At 40.4% G+C, this 22,952-nt stretch overlaps 1 protein-coding gene across 3 annotated transcripts in view; it reads right to left on the bottom strand.

Annotated features, from left to right (window-relative positions):
* Positions 1-3,800: 3,800 nt before the first annotated feature.
* The window catches only part of rragd (ras-related GTP binding D), a 37,216-nt gene continuing 18,064 nt past the window's right edge, over positions 3,801-22,952 (bottom strand). Inside the window, exons 6-8 of one of the 3 annotated variants that reach the window (XM_029729647.1) lie at positions 12,599-12,741; positions 6,731-6,879; positions 3,801-4,127 (exon numbers count right to left, since the gene is read on the bottom strand). In XM_029729647.1, coding sequence (XP_029585507.1) covers positions 3,925-4,127; positions 6,731-6,879; positions 12,599-12,741 — 495 coding nt within the window. In that variant the 3' untranslated portion in view covers positions 3,801-3,924. Of the gene's footprint in view, positions 4,128-6,654; positions 6,880-12,598; positions 12,742-22,952 lie in introns of all 3 variants that reach the window. The other 2 variants (XM_029729649.1, XM_029729648.1) reach the window with 2 other exon arrangements.

Below are 22,952 nucleotides of genomic sequence, written 5' to 3'. Positions count from 1 at the left end.
GTGTGTGTGTGACAGCTAGCTAGGCCTTAGAAACAGCCTGATCTACACTGACAGTCTCTGACACACAACACACACCTCCCAACCAGCAGCAGGATACAAAGCAAACATCTCTACACACGCAGACACAGTCCACCCTTCTGCCTCTGCTTGTCAGGCAATGTCTGGGTATCCCCCTTTCTATGAACTGCTGGCAATCTCTCTCCAACTATGTAAGGGACTTCAGGGCCGCTCTTCAAACAGTCCTCTACTGACTGACAGGCATGAGGCCAGCCCACCCACACATCATCGAACACGTCTGAGGCTCCTTACAGGTGATGCGGCCCTTTATAATGCACTACTTTTGACCAGGACCTAGAGAATAGGGTTCCATTTGGGACGCAACCCCGAGATATTTAACATTTGCTTGTTCATTTTGTACATTTATTTCGGCTCCATCAGATGGCTGTGTTTGTGTGTGTCTCTCGTCTCCTATGCTGTAACAATGAGTGGCGCGTAAGTGAGTAAGTAACAGGAAAAATCCGGAGGTCACAGCTGGGTTGTGCTCTAGCCGATTGGAGGATTTTGGCCCTGTGCTGTGTGGGGGATTATCATTTGAAACATCAAATTGTCTTATGTAACACATTGTAGTGCAGACGATAACACACTGTGGCTGTCCAGCAAAGAGCAGCTGTTGCACAATCCATGTTTGACCTCGCGACACACACAGACAGAAACACGCACACAGCCTCCTCACACAATGTACAGGTATCTCCTGTGGGGTTAGCGTGGTGTGTGTTCCCATAGGGCTCCAAGTGGGTGGTGAGACAATGTGTGTGATCTGTGCAACCTTGAAATTGCGTAATTCCCTAGTGACCCAATGGTGCAGTCATAATGATGACAGAATACTTGTTCTAACAGATGAAAACAGGCATAAAAAACACTCTCTCACACACTCATGATGTGGAAGTATGTTGTGAATGCATCCATTTTTTTCTAATGGGTTGTGATTAAGGTGACAATGAGATACAGCAACGTAAAGAAATCTTATTTTATTGATGAACAAAATAAATAAATAGAATTTAAAATAAATTAAATGGTTCAGTAAATTAGTAAAGTAATAAAAGTATAGGTAAAAATAATTGGTTTAAAAGCAGACAGGCTTCAAGAGCAAATTGCTTGTCAAAGTCAACAAGGTGTTGGTAGAACGTTCTAGCATTGCTAAAATAGTAGTATTGATGCCGTGACTGAACAACTTTGAGACACCACAATTGTGATTTAAACTGTCGATTGTAATTGCTAGTCATTTAGATTTGGTGTTCCTATAATTGACATATGTTATCTTGTATAAAGCATGGAAAGAGATGTTTGCATTGGCTACACAAAATCAATTCACTATAATAATACATACATAATGCAATACAGCATTTTTGTATTGCGTTCTACTGTTTTAGAGAGTACTGATTTGTGTATTTTGTATGCTGACCTTACAAAATGTATTTCCATATAAATGTACAATAAAGTTATCATATCATACTATTTGAATGGGAGTGTTACAGTTAAATGTGATGTACAGTTAACATTACAGATGATAAACATAGCTATAAGGACGGGTACATAGTTATATTGAACAACCCTTATTGCTATCTTTGATCTTGCCTTTGCATTGTGCCTGAAAAACGTAATAAAGCACCTTTTAAAAACATAGTTATTGACATTCAGTTAGCTGACATTGTGAGACTCTTCTTTCTCTTCTCTATCTTTCAGACTTGAGTTCAAATACTATTTCACATCATTCAAATACTGAGAGTTTGCTTTAGTCTGCATGGAGCCAGGTGGGCGGGGTTTGCACAACTGAACTTTTCTATTGGTTCCAATGCAACAGGCAAGCTACACTACTTGGCCAAAAGGATGTGGACATCTGCTCGTCGAACATCTCATTTCAAACTCATGGGCATTAATATGGAGTTGGTCCCCCCTTTGCTGCTATAACAGTCTCCACTCTTCTGGGAAGGCTTTCCAATAGATGTTGGAACATTGCTGCGGGGACTTGCTTCCATTCAGCCACAAGAGCATTAGTTGGGTGATTATGCCTGGCTCGCAGTCAGTGTTCCAATTCATCCCAAAGGTGTTCAATAGGGTTGAGGTCGGGGCTCTGTGGAGGCCAGTCAATTTCTTCCACACTGATCTTGTCAAACCATTTCTGTATAGAACTCGCTTTGTGAATGGGGGCATTGTCATACTGAAACAGGAAAGGGCCTTCCCCAAACTGTTGCCATCAAGTTGTAAACACAGAATCGTCTAGAATGTCATTGTATGCTGTAGCAGTAAGATTTCCCTTCACTGTAACTAAGGGGCCTAGCCTGAACCATGAAAAACAGCCCCGGCCCATTATTCCTCCTCCACCAAACTTTACAGTTGGCACTACGCATTTGGGCAGGTAGCGTTCGCCTGGCATCCGCCAAACCCAGATTAGTCTGTCGGACTGCCAGATGGAGAAGCATGATTCATCACTCCAGAGAACGCGTTTTCACTGCTCCAGAGTCCAATGGCGGCAAGATTTACACCACTCCAACCGACAGTTGGCATTGCGCATGGTGATCTTAGGCTTGTGTGTGGCTGCTCGGCCATGGAAACCCATTTCATGAAGCTCCGGACGAACAGTTTTTGTGCTGATGTTGCTTCCAGAGGCAGTTTGGAACTCGGTAGTGAGTGTTGCAACCCGAGAACAGATTACTTTTACGCACTACGCGCTTCAGCACTCGGTGGTCCTGTTCTGTGAACTTGTGTGGCCTACCACTTCGCTGAGCCATTGTTGCTCCTAGACATTTCCACTTCACAATAACAGCACTTACAGTTAACCGGGGTAGACTCTAGTTGGGCAGAAATTTGATGAACTGACATGTTGGAAAGGTGGCATCCTATGACGGTGCCACGTTGAAAGTCTATGTGCACTTCAGTAAGGCCAATCTACTGCCAATGTTTGTCTATAGAGATTGCATGGCAGTGCGCTTGATTTTATACACCTGTCAGCAATGGGTGTGGCTGAAATAGCTGAATCCACTAATTTGAAGGGGTTCCAGATACTTTTGCATATATAGTGTAAGTCAAGCACAGAAATTATTGAAATTATTTCAAATAGTATTTGAACCTGGTCTGGTAGCTTTATGAACATCTGTTCTTACAATCTGTTCCTTTGGTGGGCTGCTTCCATAAAGATCATGGCTGCATCTCAAATGACATCCAATTCCCTATATAGTCAACTACATTTGACCAGAGACCTATGGGGCTTACACACTATAAAAGCAATAGGGTGCCATTTGGGATGCAGCCAGTGTGATTTCAGTGTCCATCCTACTTCTACAGTATTTAAAAGGCCCATCCATATTACTTTGACTATGACCATGCACTATTATTAGTGACAATATTAAATTACATTACAGGCCCTTACTTGTAAAAAATGATACAACTTCATCTTGCCCTACTCTGGGCTGATACTCAACATACAGGTCAACTGTAACAAATGTGGTAATTATATATATATATATTTCCGGGTCAGGTCTTGTATGATTAGACAAAAACTCCTGGCCCAAGTTATACAGATGTAGGATCTTAATTTGAGCCCGTTTGCTACAGCAGGAAAATAATCTTTCTGTAACAGGCAATGTGAATTATCATGTTCTCAGTAACAAGAGTGATCAAATTAAGATCCTATATCTGCTGGTTTGTATGGTTGAAAAGCAACCATAAGTGATTGTTGAACAGTCGTGAAGACCTGCACTTGCACAAAAATGTTTACTATTAAAGATTGGTGTCTCCACATCTTTTTTTTTTACTCTCTGTTGTATCACAAACTTTGTGCCAAATGTGTTGTACAGCCGTTGTACAACCTGAGTGTGTTTGGGGCCATACAGCCCACAGCCCTTCACATATCACCTCCTCTTTATTTTATGTTGATTTAAAGATGGTTGATTGACATGTGATGCCACCAATGGGGCGGCGTTCAGTGCTGGCTGCTGAGGACTCCATTGGGGCCTGTTTGCTCCACCTCCTCTGGCTGAGGAGCTTTCTGTTTTTCTGCACCTTCACTCGTACATCAAACACCTCCTGAATAGCATTCTTAAAACAGTGAAAGTTGTAGTCAATTAGTCCTGTGGGATAAAGACAAGATAGGATGAGATCAGTATTCAGACAGGACGAGCAGAGTTACCATAGCTATTAGATTGTTAAAATTACAAATTCATCTCGCTCTCACAATATCAATTATGAGCGAAAATATCCTACATTGTGAATCAGATAATATTTGCAATTGCAAGAAACACAAAATGATGTACTTAAATCTCTTCTGTCTCATTAGCTTGTTAGCTTAAAGTTAGGTAAATACATGTTTAATGTATCTGTCAAATTATCAAAGCCTAGCCATCTCTAATTATTTAGATAGCATTGCTCCAAACTTGCATATTTGACTATTTACATGAGATGTTTTTATTTTATATCACTGAATTTGAAGATAAGCTAAATATAACATTGTTGAGTGGTAATTGTCTAAAGAGTTGAAAGTGTCAAAACGCTTATAAAGACTGAAATATTATTTTAGTCTAGTATGCAGATGCTATGGGCTCATATATGCTTTGAAGACAACTTTTACCCCCATTCTTCCAAAGTTTTGGAGGGTAAAAGTATTTGAAACCGCAGGTGAAACAATGCATGATGCGACCTTGAATAATATCACATGTATGATTTGACCTGTTGTAATAACCACTGAAGTTAATAAATACATTCTACATAATAATAAGGTAATTAATGTAACCTTCATCATTGTTGGCCTATTGTTATTTTGGCGAAAAGAGGATATTTTGTGACTCGTTGACAAACAGTTTACCAGATGTAAGAAGCTTCCATGCTTTTCTTCTGCTGACAAATATGATATGGGGAAAGACTTATCAATGCCAATGGAAATGTTAAAATGTAACACGTAAAAAAAGTCGAAGACCATACTGTTGAATAGAAATACACACAATAAAAAACAGGAAATACACAACCCTGCACTGACTTCGCTGTCAGCCTCCTAAACTCTCAATTCCGAGACTGCTATATGAGTCTGATAAATACAACTTGAAAATGACTGCTCCCATAGTTTGGGTGCCATGCCTTCCCATGTACTGTACAAAGAGAACACTCTTATGAATGCCTATTATCACAAGTGGTGTGTCATCTGTCGTCCAATCTCTTAGCTGCCGCAGACAGCCAAGGCTCAATCTAGCAAGCCGGGAGGAATTGACAAGTTCACAAGTTAAAAGGAAGATGAGAGCCTTTGATCATCGGTGCCAAGGTAACCACACTCTTCTCTTTGAGAGAGAGAGAGAGAGAGAGAGCACGAGAGAGAGCAAGAGCGAGCGAGAGAAAAGTGGCTATGGAATAATAGGCTTTCCATTGCAATTTATATAAATGACTTATTATGTGTTCATCTGTTAATTGAGCGTAAGAAGGGATACTGTATTTAGTCCCTGGACAATACAGCTTTTTGCTTTACATTGTCATCATATTAATTATGTTCTGCCATCTGTCAATGAATCCATATCACTGTGCTCATCACAGATCACACAACATGCTAGCAGCGGCTGGAGCATAAATATTTCAATCCTGGTTAGTCGTTAGCCTTTGGACGCATGCTATTTAGAGTAGCAGGTGGTCTAGTATCAGCAGGTATTCAGTACGGCACTTGTGGATCCATGTCATGTCTGGTCGTCGTGATATCTGAATATGCGCATGTAGCTTTGCTAACTCTGACCTTGGCATAAATCATGCATTGATGTAACTCAGATTTTTGAATAAATCATGCATTGATTTAACTCAGATTTTTTAATAAATCATGCATTGGTGTTAACAGGAGATATGCGTGACATTTGATGGAAAATCTTTTGTAGTGACAATGACACATCCAAAAACTAGGTATGTAACATAAAACTTTGTGTTAGTACAAGCACATAACACCCAAAGTTAGAATTCATTCCTATAAAGTCACAGCACATTCTCCTATAAGGCTAGGGGTTCTTCTTGGACCAGGTTGGGCCCTGGTCAAAAGCAGTGCACTTTAAAGGGAATAGGGTTCCATTTGGGATAGAGACTGACTCTCGCTCACCTTTCCTCTCGAAGCTCTCATCCTTAACTCTCTCACCTTTCTTCTCAAAGCTCTCCTCCCTAACTCTCTCTCACCTTTTCTCTCGAAGCTCTCCTCCCTAACTCTCTGTTACCTTTCTTCTCAAAGTTCTCCTCCCTAACTCTCTCACCTTTCCTCTCAAAGCTCTCCTCCCTAACTCTCTGTTACCTTTCCTCCCTAACTCTCTCTTACCTTTCCTCCCTAACTCTCTCACCTTCCCACTCAAAGCTCTCCTCCCTAACTCTCTGTTACCTTTCCTCTCAAAGCTCTCCTCCCTAACACTCTCTCACCTTTTCTCTCAAAGCTCTCCTCCCTAACTCTCTCTCACCTTTTCTCTCAAAGCTCTCCTCCCTAACTCTCTGTTACCTTTCCTCTCAAAGCTCTCCTCCCTAACTCTCTGTTACCTTTCCTCTCAAAGCTCTCCTCCCTAACACTCTCTCACCTTTTCTCTCAAAGCTCTCCTCCCTAACACTCTCTCACCTTTTCTCTCAAAGCTCTCCTCCCTAACTCTCTCTCACCTTTTCTCTCAAAGCTCTCCTCCCTAACTCTCTGTTACCTTTCCTCTCAAAGCTCTCCTCCCTAACTCTCTGTTACCTTTCCTCTCAAAGCTCTCCTCTCGGAGGAAGCAGACCAGAGCCAGGAACTTGGTGACCTCCTTCAGGTACATGACGGTGGTGTTGTTCAGGTGGATGATGGCCATGGACTCTTTATCATAGGGCTGACCTGCCTTTTCCTCCGTCAGCCTGGGAGAGAGGGATAAGAACAAGGGGATGAGAGAGGGAAGAGAACCAGGGATGAGAGAGGGACGAGAACCAGGGAAGAGTGAGTGATATAGGGTGTACCTGCTTCGTCCCACATTAGCCTGGGAGAGAGGGATGAGAACGAGGGGATGAGAGCGAGAAGAGAAAGGTTGAGATAGTGAGATTTAGGGTAGAATTCATTCAAAGTAGAAAAGGAGGGTGGTATGCACATCCTAAACTTAGGAATACCAGCACTGGGATTAAAATGAATACAGAGATAAAGGAAACACTGCTGTTGTTGGTTTAATAATGTATTTTGTTTGTGCTTTTACATTGTCGGCCAATGAACTGAAGGAGCAGTTCAAGTCAATGAATATTCAATAGACCCCTCATCTTCAACTCTGGAACTCGAAGCCAGTTCCACTACATTTTTTTCATTCTTTCCCTCTAAATCAGAGACCAACTTAGACCTGGAACACCAGGTGGATGCAATTGATTAACAGGTAGAACAGAAAACCAGCAGGCTCCGGACCTCGTAGGGTAAGAGTTGAATACCTTTTAAATTATTTTTTATTCTGTTCGAAATAAAGCCTATTTCCCGTTCCTTTCCCCAAGTTCTCTTCTCTGTTCTCCTTAGGGACTGTTCATTCTCATGGACTCACTGTAGTATCGTGTAAAATCATACAATAAGAACTACTCTTTAAAATTGTTCTAACTTCTGAAACTGGGTTATTCTTGTTAGTTTGGAGAGATGATGATGACTTAGAGTGAGGGCATATTATCTCTCTCTTTGTTAACCAAAGAACAAGTAATAAGGTCATGTACTGTAGCCCCCCACACTGTTTTTAAATAAATATTTCTAGGAATGAAGGCAGCAATTGTATGGCTAAACTCATTTAGCTCATTTAACAGATATTACCAAGAGCAACTAACAATAAGTGCAACCACATAGCAAAATCTTTGCAAGTAAAACTTTCACAATAGCCACCATCTGCATAATCAGTTATAACAGTCAATTAAAAACAAGTAGAAGAGTTAACGTATCCATCTTGATTTATTCACTGAGAAAGTCAAAGGCATACTGTAGCAGCAGCAGTTATAAGTCAGAGTTGATAGCCTATAGGTAGAATAACGTAGGACAAAGAAAAGGAAAAACCAAGGAGGCCAAGAAACAAAAATATACAGAATTTAATCCATGGTCAAAAAAATGTAAGTTGCTAGAGCAAAGTGCTAAACAAAAAAAATCACTTTTGCACCTTTTGTTATCATTTCGAGCATACATTAAATTAAGTATATTTTTGCATCTTGCCTCCTTGGTTTTTCCTTTTTTATGGTTTGAGTGCGAGTACTTACATAACTCTACAGATATGTGTTCTCCCACACACCGGCAAACATCCATATTAAACTGAGCACAAACCCTCACACTGGCTTTCCCTGAGATGATATAGGGACACAAATAATCTACTGTATATTCCTACATGCATTAAAATTACAAAGTACATGTGTACCTGTGTCCCCTCTGCCAACACCATCTAGTACGTAAGATAAAAAGCTGTGCTATGTAACAGATGCCAGATCAAATGGTAATTATCAAAATGAATAAAATCTGAAACCTAATCCCATGCTTTCAGGAGCTTTGGGGAGGGGAGTGCATTGACATAAGGTCTGCAAACCAAGAATAGTTTCTCACCGCATGTCACTGGGGAGGAAAACAACGCAAAAAACATGTACAGTTTCACATGGAGTCATAATTTGTGAAAAGAAAAAAAGGATAACCCCAACCAAGAAAGACCCTTTCAAAGAAGGACCTACTTGCAATAACTGTGATGTGTGGTTGTTTTCCCTTACTAGTTGAATGCACTGACTGTAAGTCTCTCTGGATAAGAGCATCTGATAAATGACTAAAATGTCAAATGTAATTACTAGGAAAAGAAGCAGACATTCAATCTGTTGGTCAGAGGAGTGCGTCATTAACTGAATGTGGTGAAAAAAACCTTGCTAAAACCTCTAAATAATGTTAATAGCCCAGCCGTTTTGTCATGAGTCTGCATCCCAAATAACACCCTTTTCCCTACATAGTATATACACTATATAGGGAATAGGGTGCCATTTGGGAAGCAACCCATGATAATGATGTTCAAACTTCATGTGAGTAATCCCAGTATTTGGAGGAGAGTTAAATCAACCGGTCCAGTGAAACCTCAAGAACCATGATTGGAGAACAATTTGCATGCCTTGATCACTCACACACAATTACCCACCTACAAGTGCGTTCAGAAAAAATTCATACCCCTTGACATTTTGTTGCATTACAGCCTGAATTAAAAATAGATTAAATAAACATGTTCATAAGGACAAACTGTTTTTAGAAATGTTTCCAAATGTATTGAAAATGAAATACAGAAATATCTAATTTACATAAGTATTCACACCCATGAGTCAATACATGTACAGCTGTGAGTCTTTCTGGGTAAGTCTCTAAGAGCTTTTCACACCTGGATTTTACAATATATGTACATTATTGTTTTTTAAACTCTTCAAGTTCCGTCAAGTTGGTTGTTGATCATTGCTAGACAGCCATTTTCAAGTCTTGCCATAGATTTTCAAGCTGATTTAAGTCAAAACTTTAACTAGGCCACTCAGGAACATTCAATAGTAAGTATTTTTTTTAAATTAAATTTAACTAGGCAAGTCAGTTAACAACAAATTCACATTTACAATGACAGCCTATCTCGGGCCAAACCGCCACCCTATGGGACTCCCAATCACGGCCGGATGTGATACAGCCTGGATTTGAACCAGGAACTGTAGTGACACCTCTTATACTGAGATGCAGTGCCTTAGACCGCTGCGCCACTCGGGAGCCCAAGTAACTCTAGTGTTTATTTGGCCTTGTGTTTTAGGTTATTGTCCTGCTGAATTTGTCTCCCAGTGTCTGTTGGAAAGCAGACTGAACCAGGTTTTCCTCTAGGATTTTGCCTGTGCTTAGCTCTATTCCATTTATTTTTATCCCCAAAAAACTTCCTAGTCCTTGTTGATGACAAGCATACCCATAACATGATGCAGCCACTACAATGCTTGAAAATATGAAGAGTGGTAGTCAGTGATGTGTTGTGTTAGATTTGCCCCAAACATAATGCTTTGTATTCAGGACATAAAGTTTTTTGCAGTTTTACATTTTTTGCAATTTTACTTTAGTGCCTTATTGCAAACAGGATGCATGTTTTGTAATATTTATTCTGTATAGGCTTCCTTGTTTTCACTCTGTCATTTAGGTTAGTATTGTGGAGTAACAACACTGAACAAAAATATAAACGCAACGTTGGCCCCATGTTTCATGAGCTGAAATAAAAGATCCCTGAAATGTTCCACACGCACAAACAGCTTATTTCTCTCATATTTTGTGCAAACATTTGTTTACATCTCTGTTAGTGAGCATTTTATCGATGGCAATTTGAATGCAGAAAAATACGGCGATGAGATCCTGAGGCCCATTGTGAGGCCTATTTTTTTTAAGGTATCTATGACCAACAGATGCATATCTGTATTCCCAGTAATATGAAATCCATAGATTAGGGCCTAATGAATGTATTTCAATTGACTGATTTCCTCATATGAACTGTAACTCAGTAAAATCAATTACATTGTTGCATTTTGAATTTATATTTTTGTTCAGTATACAATGTTGATCCATCCTCAGTCTCCTATCACAGCCATTAATCTCTGTAGCTGTTTTAAAGTCACCATTGGCCTCATTGTGAAATCCCTGAGTGGTTTCCTTCCTCTCCGGCAACTGAGTTAGGAAGGACGCATGTATCTTTGTAATGATTGGATGCATTGATACACCATCCAAAGTGTAATAATAACTTCACCATGCTCAAAGTGATATTCAATGTTTGCTTTTTTTATTTTTACCCATCTACCAATAGGTACCCTTCTTTGCAAGGCATTGGAAAACCTCCCTGGTCTTTGTGGTTGTATCAGTGTTTGAAATTCACTGCTCGACTAAGGGACCTTACAGACAATTGGATGTATGGAGTACAGATATGAGGTAGTCATGTTAAACACTATTATTGCACACAGAGTCCATGTAACTTATTAAGTGACTTGTTAATAAGCAAATGTTTACTCCTGAACTTATTTAGGCTTGCCATAACAAAGGGGTTGAATACTTATTGACACAAAACATTTCAGCTTTAAATTTGTAATAAATTCGTATATATATTTTTTTAAACAATTCCACTTTGACATTATGGGGTATTGTGTGTAAACCAGTGACACAATTTATAACTGAGGTTGTAACACAACAAAATGTGGAAAAAGTAATTGGGTGTGAATACTTTCTGAAGTCACTGTACACACACGTCCCCCCTTGGAAAATATCTCAGAGTCTGTGCAGTCTCCCAGACTTATATACGGTGAGAGCTCATCTCATCTAGTGTTGTACCCTGAGGCGTAAACACAGTCAACAGCCTTCCCCAGCTCAGCCCTCCTAAACCCCAGCGTGGCATATCTCCATCCCATCCCAACCCACAGCTGCAGTGCCCAGGGTAAGGCCTCGGCCTATATCCCCAGCCCCAGCAGCAGCCTCCCTGCCAGGGCACAGCAGCCCAACGAAGGCACATCAGACCTGGTTCATATTGGGTCAACAGACCCAGAGGGAGCTAACGTTACCACATGGCTTACCTCGGCTGGCTTGTTAACTACCGTCCTCTCATGGCTACGAGGAAGGTTCTACTACAGTCAGCCTGATGGCCAGAACAGGAGGACAGGACATGGCAGGACAGGAGGTGTGTGTGTGTGCACGTGTGGGTGTGTTCAGGGCTAGGGTGAACACTGAGGAGACATAAAACGGATGATCACCTGCTGTGTTTGTCAGGTTTTGATGCAATAGAGCTCCCTGACAGGCAGCCAGGTGGAAGGAGAAGAGAGGTGTTTGCAAAGCAAAGCAGAACTCTTGAGTGCACCACACCGTGCTTAAAAGGCTCAACTTAAAAGGATACACTTGTGTGCCTTCCGTGTTGAGCACCACCTACATTACCATATGAACTCTCTATGTAAATAAACTCAGAGTGCAAATACGTGTTTGTTTTTTTACTTGCAATGACTGTGATGTGGTGGTCTTAACTGCCTTCATTTAATCGACTAACCTTAAGTCACTCTGGATAAGAACGTCTGCTAAACAACTTTGAAGTGAAAGTAAATGTTTTTTTATTTCCCCCAATATCAATAAAGGCTAGATTTCGAGAATATAAATTTCAACTGCGAATGCAGCTATTCGTGAGAGGAATAACGTTGATGAAGGTGTGCTTGTCCTCATGATTTCTTAATTTGTGTGTGTGTGTGTGCTTGTGTGTGAAAGAGAATAACTATCTACTAAAACAGACTGGGAACTCAGATTAGGATCTAATTAGTGTCTCAGCTGGAGTGAAATTGAACAGAGACACAGTGGGTATGAAGAACAGGATTCACACAGACTCTGTTCTGAGAGCAAAGTGTTTTCTAAATTACAATTTAATTACCAGAACTGGGCTGGAACAAAACCCTGCACAGCCTGTGGGTCCCCAGGACCAGAACTGAAGGGCCCTGCCTGGTGAGAAGGTCTGATTGAGTCTGTGAGACTCAAGACAATAACATCTTTGTTGGTCCATTATACTCAGGATACAACAGAAATGTGTTGGTTTTTTTCCGGCACAGTACCTCCACGCAACTTTCAACTCACCCGTAGATGCAGGAGATGTCTATGACCACATCGATCATGTCGCAGCACAGCTCGTAGGTCTGCATGTCCACAGGACTGCTGTCTGTAGCGATGTAGATCTTACTGACCACGTCAAACAGAAAGGCCTTCTCTATGCCCGAGTTCTGAAAGTACACGGAGAGAGATGACACACTACACTTAGAAAACGCATAATAGAGCAAATACACCAGAGCGATTAGAAGCAGCAGGTGAGCACGCTATCGTCTCCGACTAGAATATCATCCATCAATTTCCTGACGATTCTACATGTTGAACTGCCACAGTTCGCCGCCACCCAGCAGGTGATCCCTAAAACACTGAAGCCACCCGCTGCTTTTTAACAGTTCATCATTCTGCTGTGTTTTCTCTCCGACATTCGACACTTGACTACCTCACACAGGGGAAAAAGAAAGCAAGGATGGGGCAAAAACTAAACTGGAGATGCTCTACTTTCTAAGAACTCAAAACAGCAGGGAGGGATATATTTTGGCAAGACCAAAAAGCCCTGTAGAGGAACTAACGAGTGAGGTTGAGAGCCATGGTGTATGCTCGCCAGGGGGCCGAGGGGGGCAGGGAGGACCAAAGTTAAGTAAATCAAAGAAGAGAAAGTAGAGAGCACCGAGCACCAACCAGGGATATGAAAAGGATTGCGTCCTAAATAGCCCCCTATGACCTACATAGTGCACTACTTTTGACTGGGGCCCATTCAAAAGTAGTGCCGTATATAAAGAATAGGGTGCCATTTGGGACGGAACCAAGAACTCCAGAGCACTAGGGGTCGGTGGTGGGAAAAGGACTCCAACAGAGTCTACACTTTGAAGATATAGCACTAACACAGTCATCTGGGTCTCCCTCTCCTCTGTGAATATTAGATCACTGGAAACAATTTACATAAGCAGAGGGAGCGAGGCAGAGAGAAAGAGAGAGATAGAGAGGCTTGTTTATTTCACTTTTGTTTATTATCTATTTCACGTGCTTTGGCAATGTAAACATATGTTTCCCATGCCAATAAAGCCTTTTGAATTGAATTGGGAGAGCGAGAGAATGAAAGAGCACTTACTTGAAAGCTTGGAAATAATGCTTCAAAGCCAAGGTTTTCATACATTCTTCCCATTAACTAAAATCTCCCCAAAAATATATATGTCCCATATGGCTTTTGAACCTTCTTTCCATATGCCGATAATGCATCTTAGATACAGTACTAATCTATGGTCAGCAAGAGATTACTGATGTTTGATGAGGTAAAGTGTCTTCTGTATGATCTGTGTTGACACTGAATGACAGGTATTCTCTCTTCTCACTCCTACTTTGATGACCAGTTGATGCAATTGATTGGCTAGTCTACTCATCTGGTTTTACAAGTCTACATCACTCTGGGACGAATCCTAACATACTTGTCTTTCTTGCACTCACTTGTTTTTCTTCCTGGCACTGATGCCGCTATTTTGATGAAGTCTACTTGGACTGACGCTGATATGTGGTTATTTTTTACTAACTTAGTTGAATGCACTGACTGTATGTCTCTCTGGATAATAGTGTCTGCTGAATGAATTAAATTGTCATTGTAAAGGTAGATTCGCGCACATAGAGTAACTTCAATCTTCAGGCATACTGTACAGCGCCTATCATAAGTATTCACCCCCCTTGGATTTATTCACTTTTTATTGTCTTACAAAGTGGGTTTAAAATGTAGTAGATTGTCATTTTTTGTCAACAATCTACACAAATTCTAACATTTATGAAAACTAAAACACGAAATAACTTGATTAGATAAGTATTCACCCCTGAGTCAATACATGTTGGAATCACCTTTGGCAGTGATTACAGCTGTGAGTCTTCTTGGGTAAGTCTCTAAGAGCTTTGCACACCTGGATTGTGCAATATTTGCTGATTATTATTTTCAAAATTCTTCAAGCTCTGTCAAAGTGTGGGTATCATGGCTAGATGTTAAATGTTCAAGTCTTGCCATAGATTTTCAAGCAGATGTACTGTAAGTCAAAACTGTAATTTGGTCACTCAGGAACATTCACAGTCTTCTTGGTAAGCAACTCCAGTGTAGATTTGGCCTTGTGTTGTAGGTTATTGTCCTGCTGAAAGATGAATTCCACTCCCAGTGTCTGAGGTAAAACAGACTGAAGCAGGTTTTCCTCTAGGATTTTGACTGTGCTTAGCTCCATCCCGCTTCTTTTTATCCTGAAAAACACCCCAGTCTTTGCTGATGTCAGGCATACCCTAGTCTCGCGTTGCCATACCTCCAAAATCACGTTGTTGTCACGCCTCCCTTGGAGGTATGGAGAATATTGTATTGCAAAAACGGTTTGAATAGTCCTCTGGCAAGATTATGATTGGATGTTACATTTCAAGAACTCTCCCCCCACACGCCCGTAGAAGGAGAGCTGTATGTTATGTGCATTACTGGGTAACTGTTACCTATGCTAGTTTCAAGTGCTAGTTTTTAAGTTATCAAGTGTGGCCGACAGACTGCGATGTATATTTATTCAAACTGAAAGTGGATTACACTGATGAAGTCAAACAGCTCAACATGTTCTAAACCTCTCTGGTGACACACTTTTTTTCCTTGTCTCCATTCATCCTGTCCACATGGCTGTGCTCAGCTACCACTGAAAATATCTTGAAGATTGCCCATTATTGGGAGAACCTATTCAAGTAAGTAAATACAGTGGGAAAACCTATTCAAGTAAGTAAATACATTTTTCAAATGTTAAGAAATGATGTATTAATAGCCAGCTACTGCAAAAAATATAATGTACTTGTCACAGTAAATTACTGTATGTCAACAGTAACATGCTGTATAAACTGAATACAATAGTTTACCGTACATTGTATTTGTGAATATTCAAAATAGAATGTCACAAAAAAAAGCACATGGGAGCAAAAAAAATCAAAGCACATCCTCAGAATCAAGAGTGGAAATATTTTTGCTAATTATTATTATAAATTAAATATTTTATTCTTAGTTTATTGGTACCTGTTTAGTTATTTTATATGCATTGCTTTGTTTTTGGCCTTGCCATTTATATTATAGAACAAATATAAAATCAGAAAATGGTTGGTCTAAAGGCATCTTACATAAAGGCTCCTACAGTATCACCAGGTCCAATTAACTAGAGCGCCATCTTTACCCATAACTCCATACTACAAGTAAACCCAAATGTATCCTCGAGGTGTCACAATAAGAATAGGGAGTTTCCATATACAGTGCCTTCAGAAAGTACAGTAATCACACCCCTTGACTTTTTCCACATTTTGCTGTGTTCCAGCCTGAATTTAAAATGTATTAAATTTGAGCTTTTTTTTGTCTCTGGCCTATACACAATACCCCATAATGTCAAAGTGGAATTATGATTTTTTTTTTTTTTTTTTTTTACAAATTAAATAAAAATTAAAAGCTGAAAAGGTCTTGAGTCAATAAGTATTCAACCCCCTTGTTATGGCAAGCCTAACTAAGTTCAGGAGTAAAAATGTGCTCAACAAGTCACATAATAAGTTGCATTAGTTTTGAATGACAACCTGATCTCTGTACCCCACACATATAAGTATATGTAAGGTCCCTTAGTCAAGCAGTGAATTTCAGACACATATTCAACCACAAAGAACAGGTAGGTTTTCCAATGCCTCGCAAAGAAGGGCACTTATTTGTAGATAGGTAAAAATAAAAAAAGCACACAGTAAATATCTCTTTGAGCATGGTGAAGTTATAAATTACACTTTGGATGGTGAATAAATACACCCATTTACTGCAAAGATAGGGATCAGGGACTTCACCATGAGGACAACGGCAAATGTAAAACAGTTACAGAGTTTAATCCTTAAGACTTTATTGACGCACCAGTGCATCAATTCGAAGTAACATAAAAAAAATCCCCATCAAAATCTGTCAGTTTAAGCTAGAGATATCCTTCTCAATCCGCCGCATCCGCCTATGTCGGCCTTCAGCATCTACGGTGGAAGGTGGCTGAGCCACAGTGGTGTTGTCAGACTATGAAGCAGCCCAGAATTTGGTCTACTCACAAAAACATCTGTCGCGTCTGAACGGTTTGGCCTACAAAATGTATATGACCACTCTATGGAAAGATGAAAAAGACGACCCACAAGTGTCACGGGACTCGTCTGAAGGTAACCCATACAAATTCATGGAAGTATGGAGGTAGTTTTTTGGCAACAAATTAAGGGGTTAAATGTGTCCAAAATAACAAAAATATTTCCTGATCTTTCTTATATCTCCTAGACATAGAACAAACACTTCAAAACCTTATTCCTTACAAAAAAATACTGTCTTTATTTAGCAATTTATGAATGTGTTATTCAATGCATTTCTATGGGCTATAGTAGTAATGATCCCCCCCCCCCCCAGAACAAGAAATGTGCACATTTGGGGATTTGATAGTATTTCTGATCGCCTTAACTCACCACCACTGTGGAAATTCTCAAAGTGATTTTTTTCTTCACCTCAAACAGAAAGTAAAGTCTGTTTTAGCATCAATTGAGAATGACAATAGTTCCTCAACGTTGCATATTTGAAAAATCTTTCCATCTCTCTTTCGATAACAGCTCAGCGTGAAAGGGGAAAAAAATGTCATGCTCTGATCCGGTGGAAATGTCATAAAATAAGCCTACCTGATTACTTCTTATCCCTTGCGCAAATAGCCTACAGCTATGTCTGTCTGGAGCTCACTGGAGCAGGAAACTCTGAGGGCCCAGAAAATGTTATACAATGTTGCAATTTTTCTAGAACAATCTTCAGGCTGTACCCAAGGTAATAGTTGATAGAATGTTTAGACATTACTCCAAAAAGTAAGATCTTTGTCCCCATGTGCAGTTGCAAACCGTAGTCTGGCTTTTTTATGGCGGTTTTGGAGCAGTGGCTTCTTCCTTGTTGAGTGGCCTTTCAGGTTATGTTGATATAGGAATTATTTTACTGTGGATATAGATACTTTCGTACCTGTTTCCTCCAGCATCTTCACAAGGTCCTTTGCAGTTGTTCTGGGATTGATTTGCACTTTTCGCACCAAAGTACGTTCATCTCTAGGAGACAGAACGTGTCTCCTTCCTGTGCGGTATGATGGCTGCGTGGTTCCATGGTGTTTATACTTGCGTACTATTGTTTGTACAGATGAACGTGGTACCTTCAGGCCTTTGGAAATTGCTCCCAAGGATGAACCAGACTTGTGGAGGTCTACAATATTTTTCTGAGGACTTGGCTGATTGTTTTTGATTTTCCCATGATGTCAAGCGAAGAGGCACTGAAGGTCTTGAAATACATCCACAGGTACACCTCCAATTGACTCAAATGATGTCAATTAGCCTATCAGAAGCTTCTAAAGCCATGACATCATTTTCTGGAATTTTCAAAGCTGTTTAAAGGCACAGTCAACTTAGTGTATGTAAACTTCTGACCCACTGGAATTGTGATACAGCGAATTATAAGTGAAATAATCTGTCTGTAAACAATTGTTGGAAAAATTACTTGTGTCACGCACAAAGTAGATATCCTAACCAACTTGCCAAAACTATAGTTTGTTAACAAGAAATTTGTGGAGTGGTTGAAAAACGAGTTTTAATGACTCCAAACTAAGTGTATGTAAATTTCCGACTTCAACTGTATATACCTAAAGGGGTCTTAAAATTCATGGTATGACCATGGTATGACCATCTTAAAACAATTCCATATGTTAGCTTCGTTACTCCACATTACTAACCTAATTGACAGAGTGAAATGAAGGAAGCCTGTACAGAATACCAATATTCCAAAACATGCATCCTGCTTGCAACAAGGCAGTAAAATAATACTGCAAAAAATTGGGCAAAGTAATTAACTTTATGTCCTGAACACAAAGTTTTATGTTTGGGGCAAATCCAATACAACACATTACTGAGTACCAGTCTCCATATTTTCAAGCATAGTGGTGGCTGCATCATGTTATAGGTGTGTTTGTAATCGTTAAGAATGGGTGAGTTTTTCAGGCTAAAAAATAAACTGAATGGAGCTAAGCGCAGCCAAATTCCTAGAGGAAAACCTGGTTCAGTCTGCTTTCCACCACACACTGGGAGATTAGTTAATATTTCATCAGGACAATCATTTAAAACACAAGACCAAATCTACACTGGAGATGCATACCAAGAAGACAGTGAACGTTCCTGAGTGGTCGAGTTACAGTCTTAACTTAAATCTACTTGAAAATCAAGACCTGAAAATGGTTGTCTAACAATGATCACCAACCAATTTGACAGAGCTTGAAGAATTTTGAAAATAATAATGGGAAAATGTTGCACAATCCAGGCGTGGAAAGCTCTTAGAGACTTACCCAGAAAGACTCACAGCTGTAATCGCTGCGAAAGGGGCTTCTACAAAGTAGTGACTCAGGGGTGTGAATACTTATTAGGGCTGACCCCATTTAGTCGACTGTTTGGTCGACAAGCTGTTGGTCGACCGAAATTTCTTTAGCCGAGCAGTCGCAATTCATTTTTTCATGGTGCACAAGACACCTGTCTGATTCGCGCCTGTCTCAGTGGACTAATCCATTGCGGAGGCCACGGGGATGGCACAGTCCATCACTAAGAAATGTGATACTGAAATTACATATGGTTATATTATGTAAAAATAATGGTGCAACACTAATAAATCTAATATTATTTTATAACAAATATGCTTCTCCCGCGTTGGATACGGTCCCTGTCCGCGGTTCTGAAACATAATCTTCACTGTGACCTAAAATTGGCGCCTTTCCCTATGTTGCTATGTGTATAATAGCAAAATTAACCAGCATATTGGGATTGAGAACAATGCGGCGGAGGCAGCTGCAGAGACGAGGAAACAGCCCTTGCCTTAACCTAATTGTCTAAGAAAACTGAGGACAGAGGACACCCCAACTTAATTAGTCCTATAATCAATAGCCTAACTGTACATGTACATTAGTACGTGATAAATTGCAGCTTGCTGCTCCGGCTGCCCAGAGTGGCTCGCTTGTGGGTGTGCTGGCAGCATATAGCAGCACGTTAGATTGTGCGTCAAGAATTCAGCATAGCAAGTTTGTATGAAGTTCTGGTTATTAAATGGGTGAATAGTGTAATCCATTCTCCATTTCATGCATTTATTACAGTGCTACAGTGCAGGCTAACTCAAATGAGCTGCTAACGTAGCTAATTAGCCAACTTTACATAACGTATAGCTAGCTACAGTAAGTTAATTAAATATCACTATCTACCTAACTTCATATTAGCTAGCTATCTTGATGTATTTATCATTGTAAAAAACAAACTCTAAATGCATTTGTAGGTAGCTAGCTAACAGCCATGGAGGAGGGTGAAAGGATAGCAGCCCCAACTGTCAAAGAGAGAGAGTAGGCTATTCTGGATAGGGCAGGTACTTGTGTAGTTCCAGTACCTAGAAATGAGGATGGAGACAATAATAACATAATATTCAGTGCTGTATTATTTAAGTATAATGAAGTCTGTTTCCTGTGATGTTTTCTGTCCTCAGACACAGAGAGCTGTGAAAGCCTGTCTGCAGATGAAGAGGTCCCAATGAAGAGCAGTGGTTCTCAGTCCTGGTCCTGGGGACTCAGAGGTGCCTTAGAACTACACAGCTGATTCAAATGATCAACTCATCATCAAGCTTCAAGTGTTATTTATGTATTCATTTGTGATGCTATCCTTGACATGATCCTGTCGTTGTCACATGTTACACAGGCACGTCTGTGCACATGCATCTATCTATCCAATGTTATCATAATTTGTTATGAGATATATTATACTTTAGTAATCCACAATGACCTGGTGATGTAAAAGTCGAATAATTACATTGTCTTCCTACAGATACCTTGCAACTGGAGATTCCTTCAAAACGATTGCCTTCCATTACCGTGTAGGGCACTGCAAGGTTGGATGATCAGGGCCATCTGGGACTCCCTCTGGGGAATTCAGGCGTGTGAAGGCTACCTGTGTTCTGCATAACTTCATGAGGATGGACACGAGGACCAGGAGGGGATCTGCAGCTCGCCGCTGTGTGCCAGAGGAGAGGTCTGCTGCTCTGCAGGATGTTTCAAGGAGGGTGGTCAACAACGCAGCATGGGAGGCAATCCATGTGTTGGAGACCTTCACCTCCTACTTCTTCGAAGAGGATGCTGTTCCCTGGCAACACAAACGACTACACTATGCACAACCAAAGGCTTTTTAAGAGTAAGAGTATTCTTCCATTTACTTAGCTACAGTACCTGTCAAAAGTTTGGTCACAACTACTCATTCAAGGGTTTTTCTTTATTTTTTTTACTATTTTCTACATTGTAGAATAATAGTGAAGACATCAAAACTATAAAATAACACATATAATAATTTTATATTTCAGTTTCTTCAAAGTATCCACCCTTTGCCTTGATGACAGCTTTGCACACTCTTGGCATTCTCTCAACCAGCTTCATGAGGTAGTCACCTGGAATGAATTTCAATTAACAGGTGTGCCTTGTTAAAAGTTAATTTGGGGAATTTCAAACCTTTTTAACGCGTTTGAGCCAATCAGTTGTGATGTGACAAGTTTGGGGTGGTATACAGAAAATAGCCCTATTTCGTAAAAGACCTAGTCCATATTATGGTAAGAACAGCTGAAATAAGCAAAGAGAAATGACAGTCCATCATTACGTTAAGAAATGAAGGTCAGTCAATCCGGAAAATGTCAAGAACTTTGAAAGTTTCTTCAAGTGCAATCGCAAAAACCATCAAGCGCTATGATGAAACTGGCTCTCATGAGGACCGCCACAGGAAAGGAAGACCCAGAGTTACCTCTGCTGCAGAAGATAAGTTCATCACACCGTACCCTAGCCTATCGTGCGCAAATTGATTTTGTCCACCCACACCACACGTTATCCCGAAACGCATGTTAAAATGTCAAAACAAACTCTGAACCAATTATATTAATTTGGGGACAGGTCGAAAAGCATTAAACATTTATGGCAATTTAGCTAGCTAGCTTGCAGTTGCTAGCTAATTTGTCCTATTTAGCTAGCTTGCTGTTGCTAGCTAATTTGTCCTGGAATATAAACGTTGAGTTGTTATTTTACCTGAAATGCACAAGGTCCTCTACTCCGACAATTAATCCACACATAAAACGGTCAACCACATCGTTTCTAGTCATCTCTCCTCCTTCCAGGCTTTTTCTTCTTTGGACTTTATATGGCGATTGGCATCTCATAGCTACCACGACGACCGACCAAACTCAGTTCATCTTTCAATCACCCACGTGGGTATAACCAATGAGGAGATGGCACGTAGGTATCTGCTTCTATAAACTAATGAGGGGATGGGAGAGGCAGGACTTGCACCATGATCAGCGTCACAAATAGAACTGACTTCTATTTTAGCCCTTGGCAACGCAGACGCTCGTTGGCGCACGCGAGCAGCGTGGGTGCAATAATTGAATAACATGTATGTTTACATTTAAGTTGCAACGCTCACACACAAGAGGTGTGGTCAGCATTTTAGAGTTAACTGCACCTCACATTGCAGCCCAAATAAATGCTTTACAGAGTTCAAGTAACAGACACATCTCAACATAAACTGTTCAGAGGAGAATGCGTGAATCAGGTCTTCTTGGTCGAATTGCTGCAAAGAAACCTTTACTAAAAGGACACCAATAAGAAGAAGCGGCAAAAAACATAAGCATTGGACATCAGACCGGTAGAAATCTGTCCTTTGGTCTGATGAGTCCAAATTGGAGATTTTTGGTTCCAACCCGGCATGTCTTTGTGAGAAAGAGTAGGTGAACGGATGATCTCGTGAAGCATGGAGGAGGTGGTGTGATGGTGTGGGGGTGCTTTGCTGGTGACACTGTTGGTGATTTATTTAGAATTCAAGGCACAATTAACCAGCATGGCTACCACAGCATTCTGCAGCAATACGCCATCCCATCTTGTTTGCGCTTTGTGGGACTATCATTTGTTTTTCAACAAGACAATGACCAAACACACCTCCAGGCTGTCTAAGGGCTATTTGACAAAGAAGGAGAGTGACGGAGTGCTGCATCAGATGACCTGGCCTCCACACCGACCTCAACCCAATTGAGATGGTTTGGGATGAGTTGGACCGCAGAGTGACGGAAAAGCAACCAACAAGTGCTCAGCATATGTAGGGAAAGCATTCTTCATGAACCTGGTTGAGAGAATGCCAAGAGTGTGCAAAGATGTCATCAAGGGAAAGGGTGGCTACTTTGAAGAATCTCAAATATAAAATATATTTTGATTTCATAGCTTAATAATGTCTTCACTATTATTCTACAATGTAGAAAATAGTTAAAATAAAGAAAAACCCTTGAATGAGTAGGTGT

The sequence above is a fragment of the Salmo trutta genome, chromosome 33, assembly GCF_901001165.1.
Source record: "Salmo trutta chromosome 33, fSalTru1.1, whole genome shotgun sequence".
Lineage (NCBI taxonomy): Eukaryota > Metazoa > Chordata > Actinopteri > Salmoniformes > Salmonidae > Salmo > Salmo trutta.
Note: the sequence above shows the minus strand (reverse complement) of the source record. Positions and strands in the feature narration are given on the sequence as shown.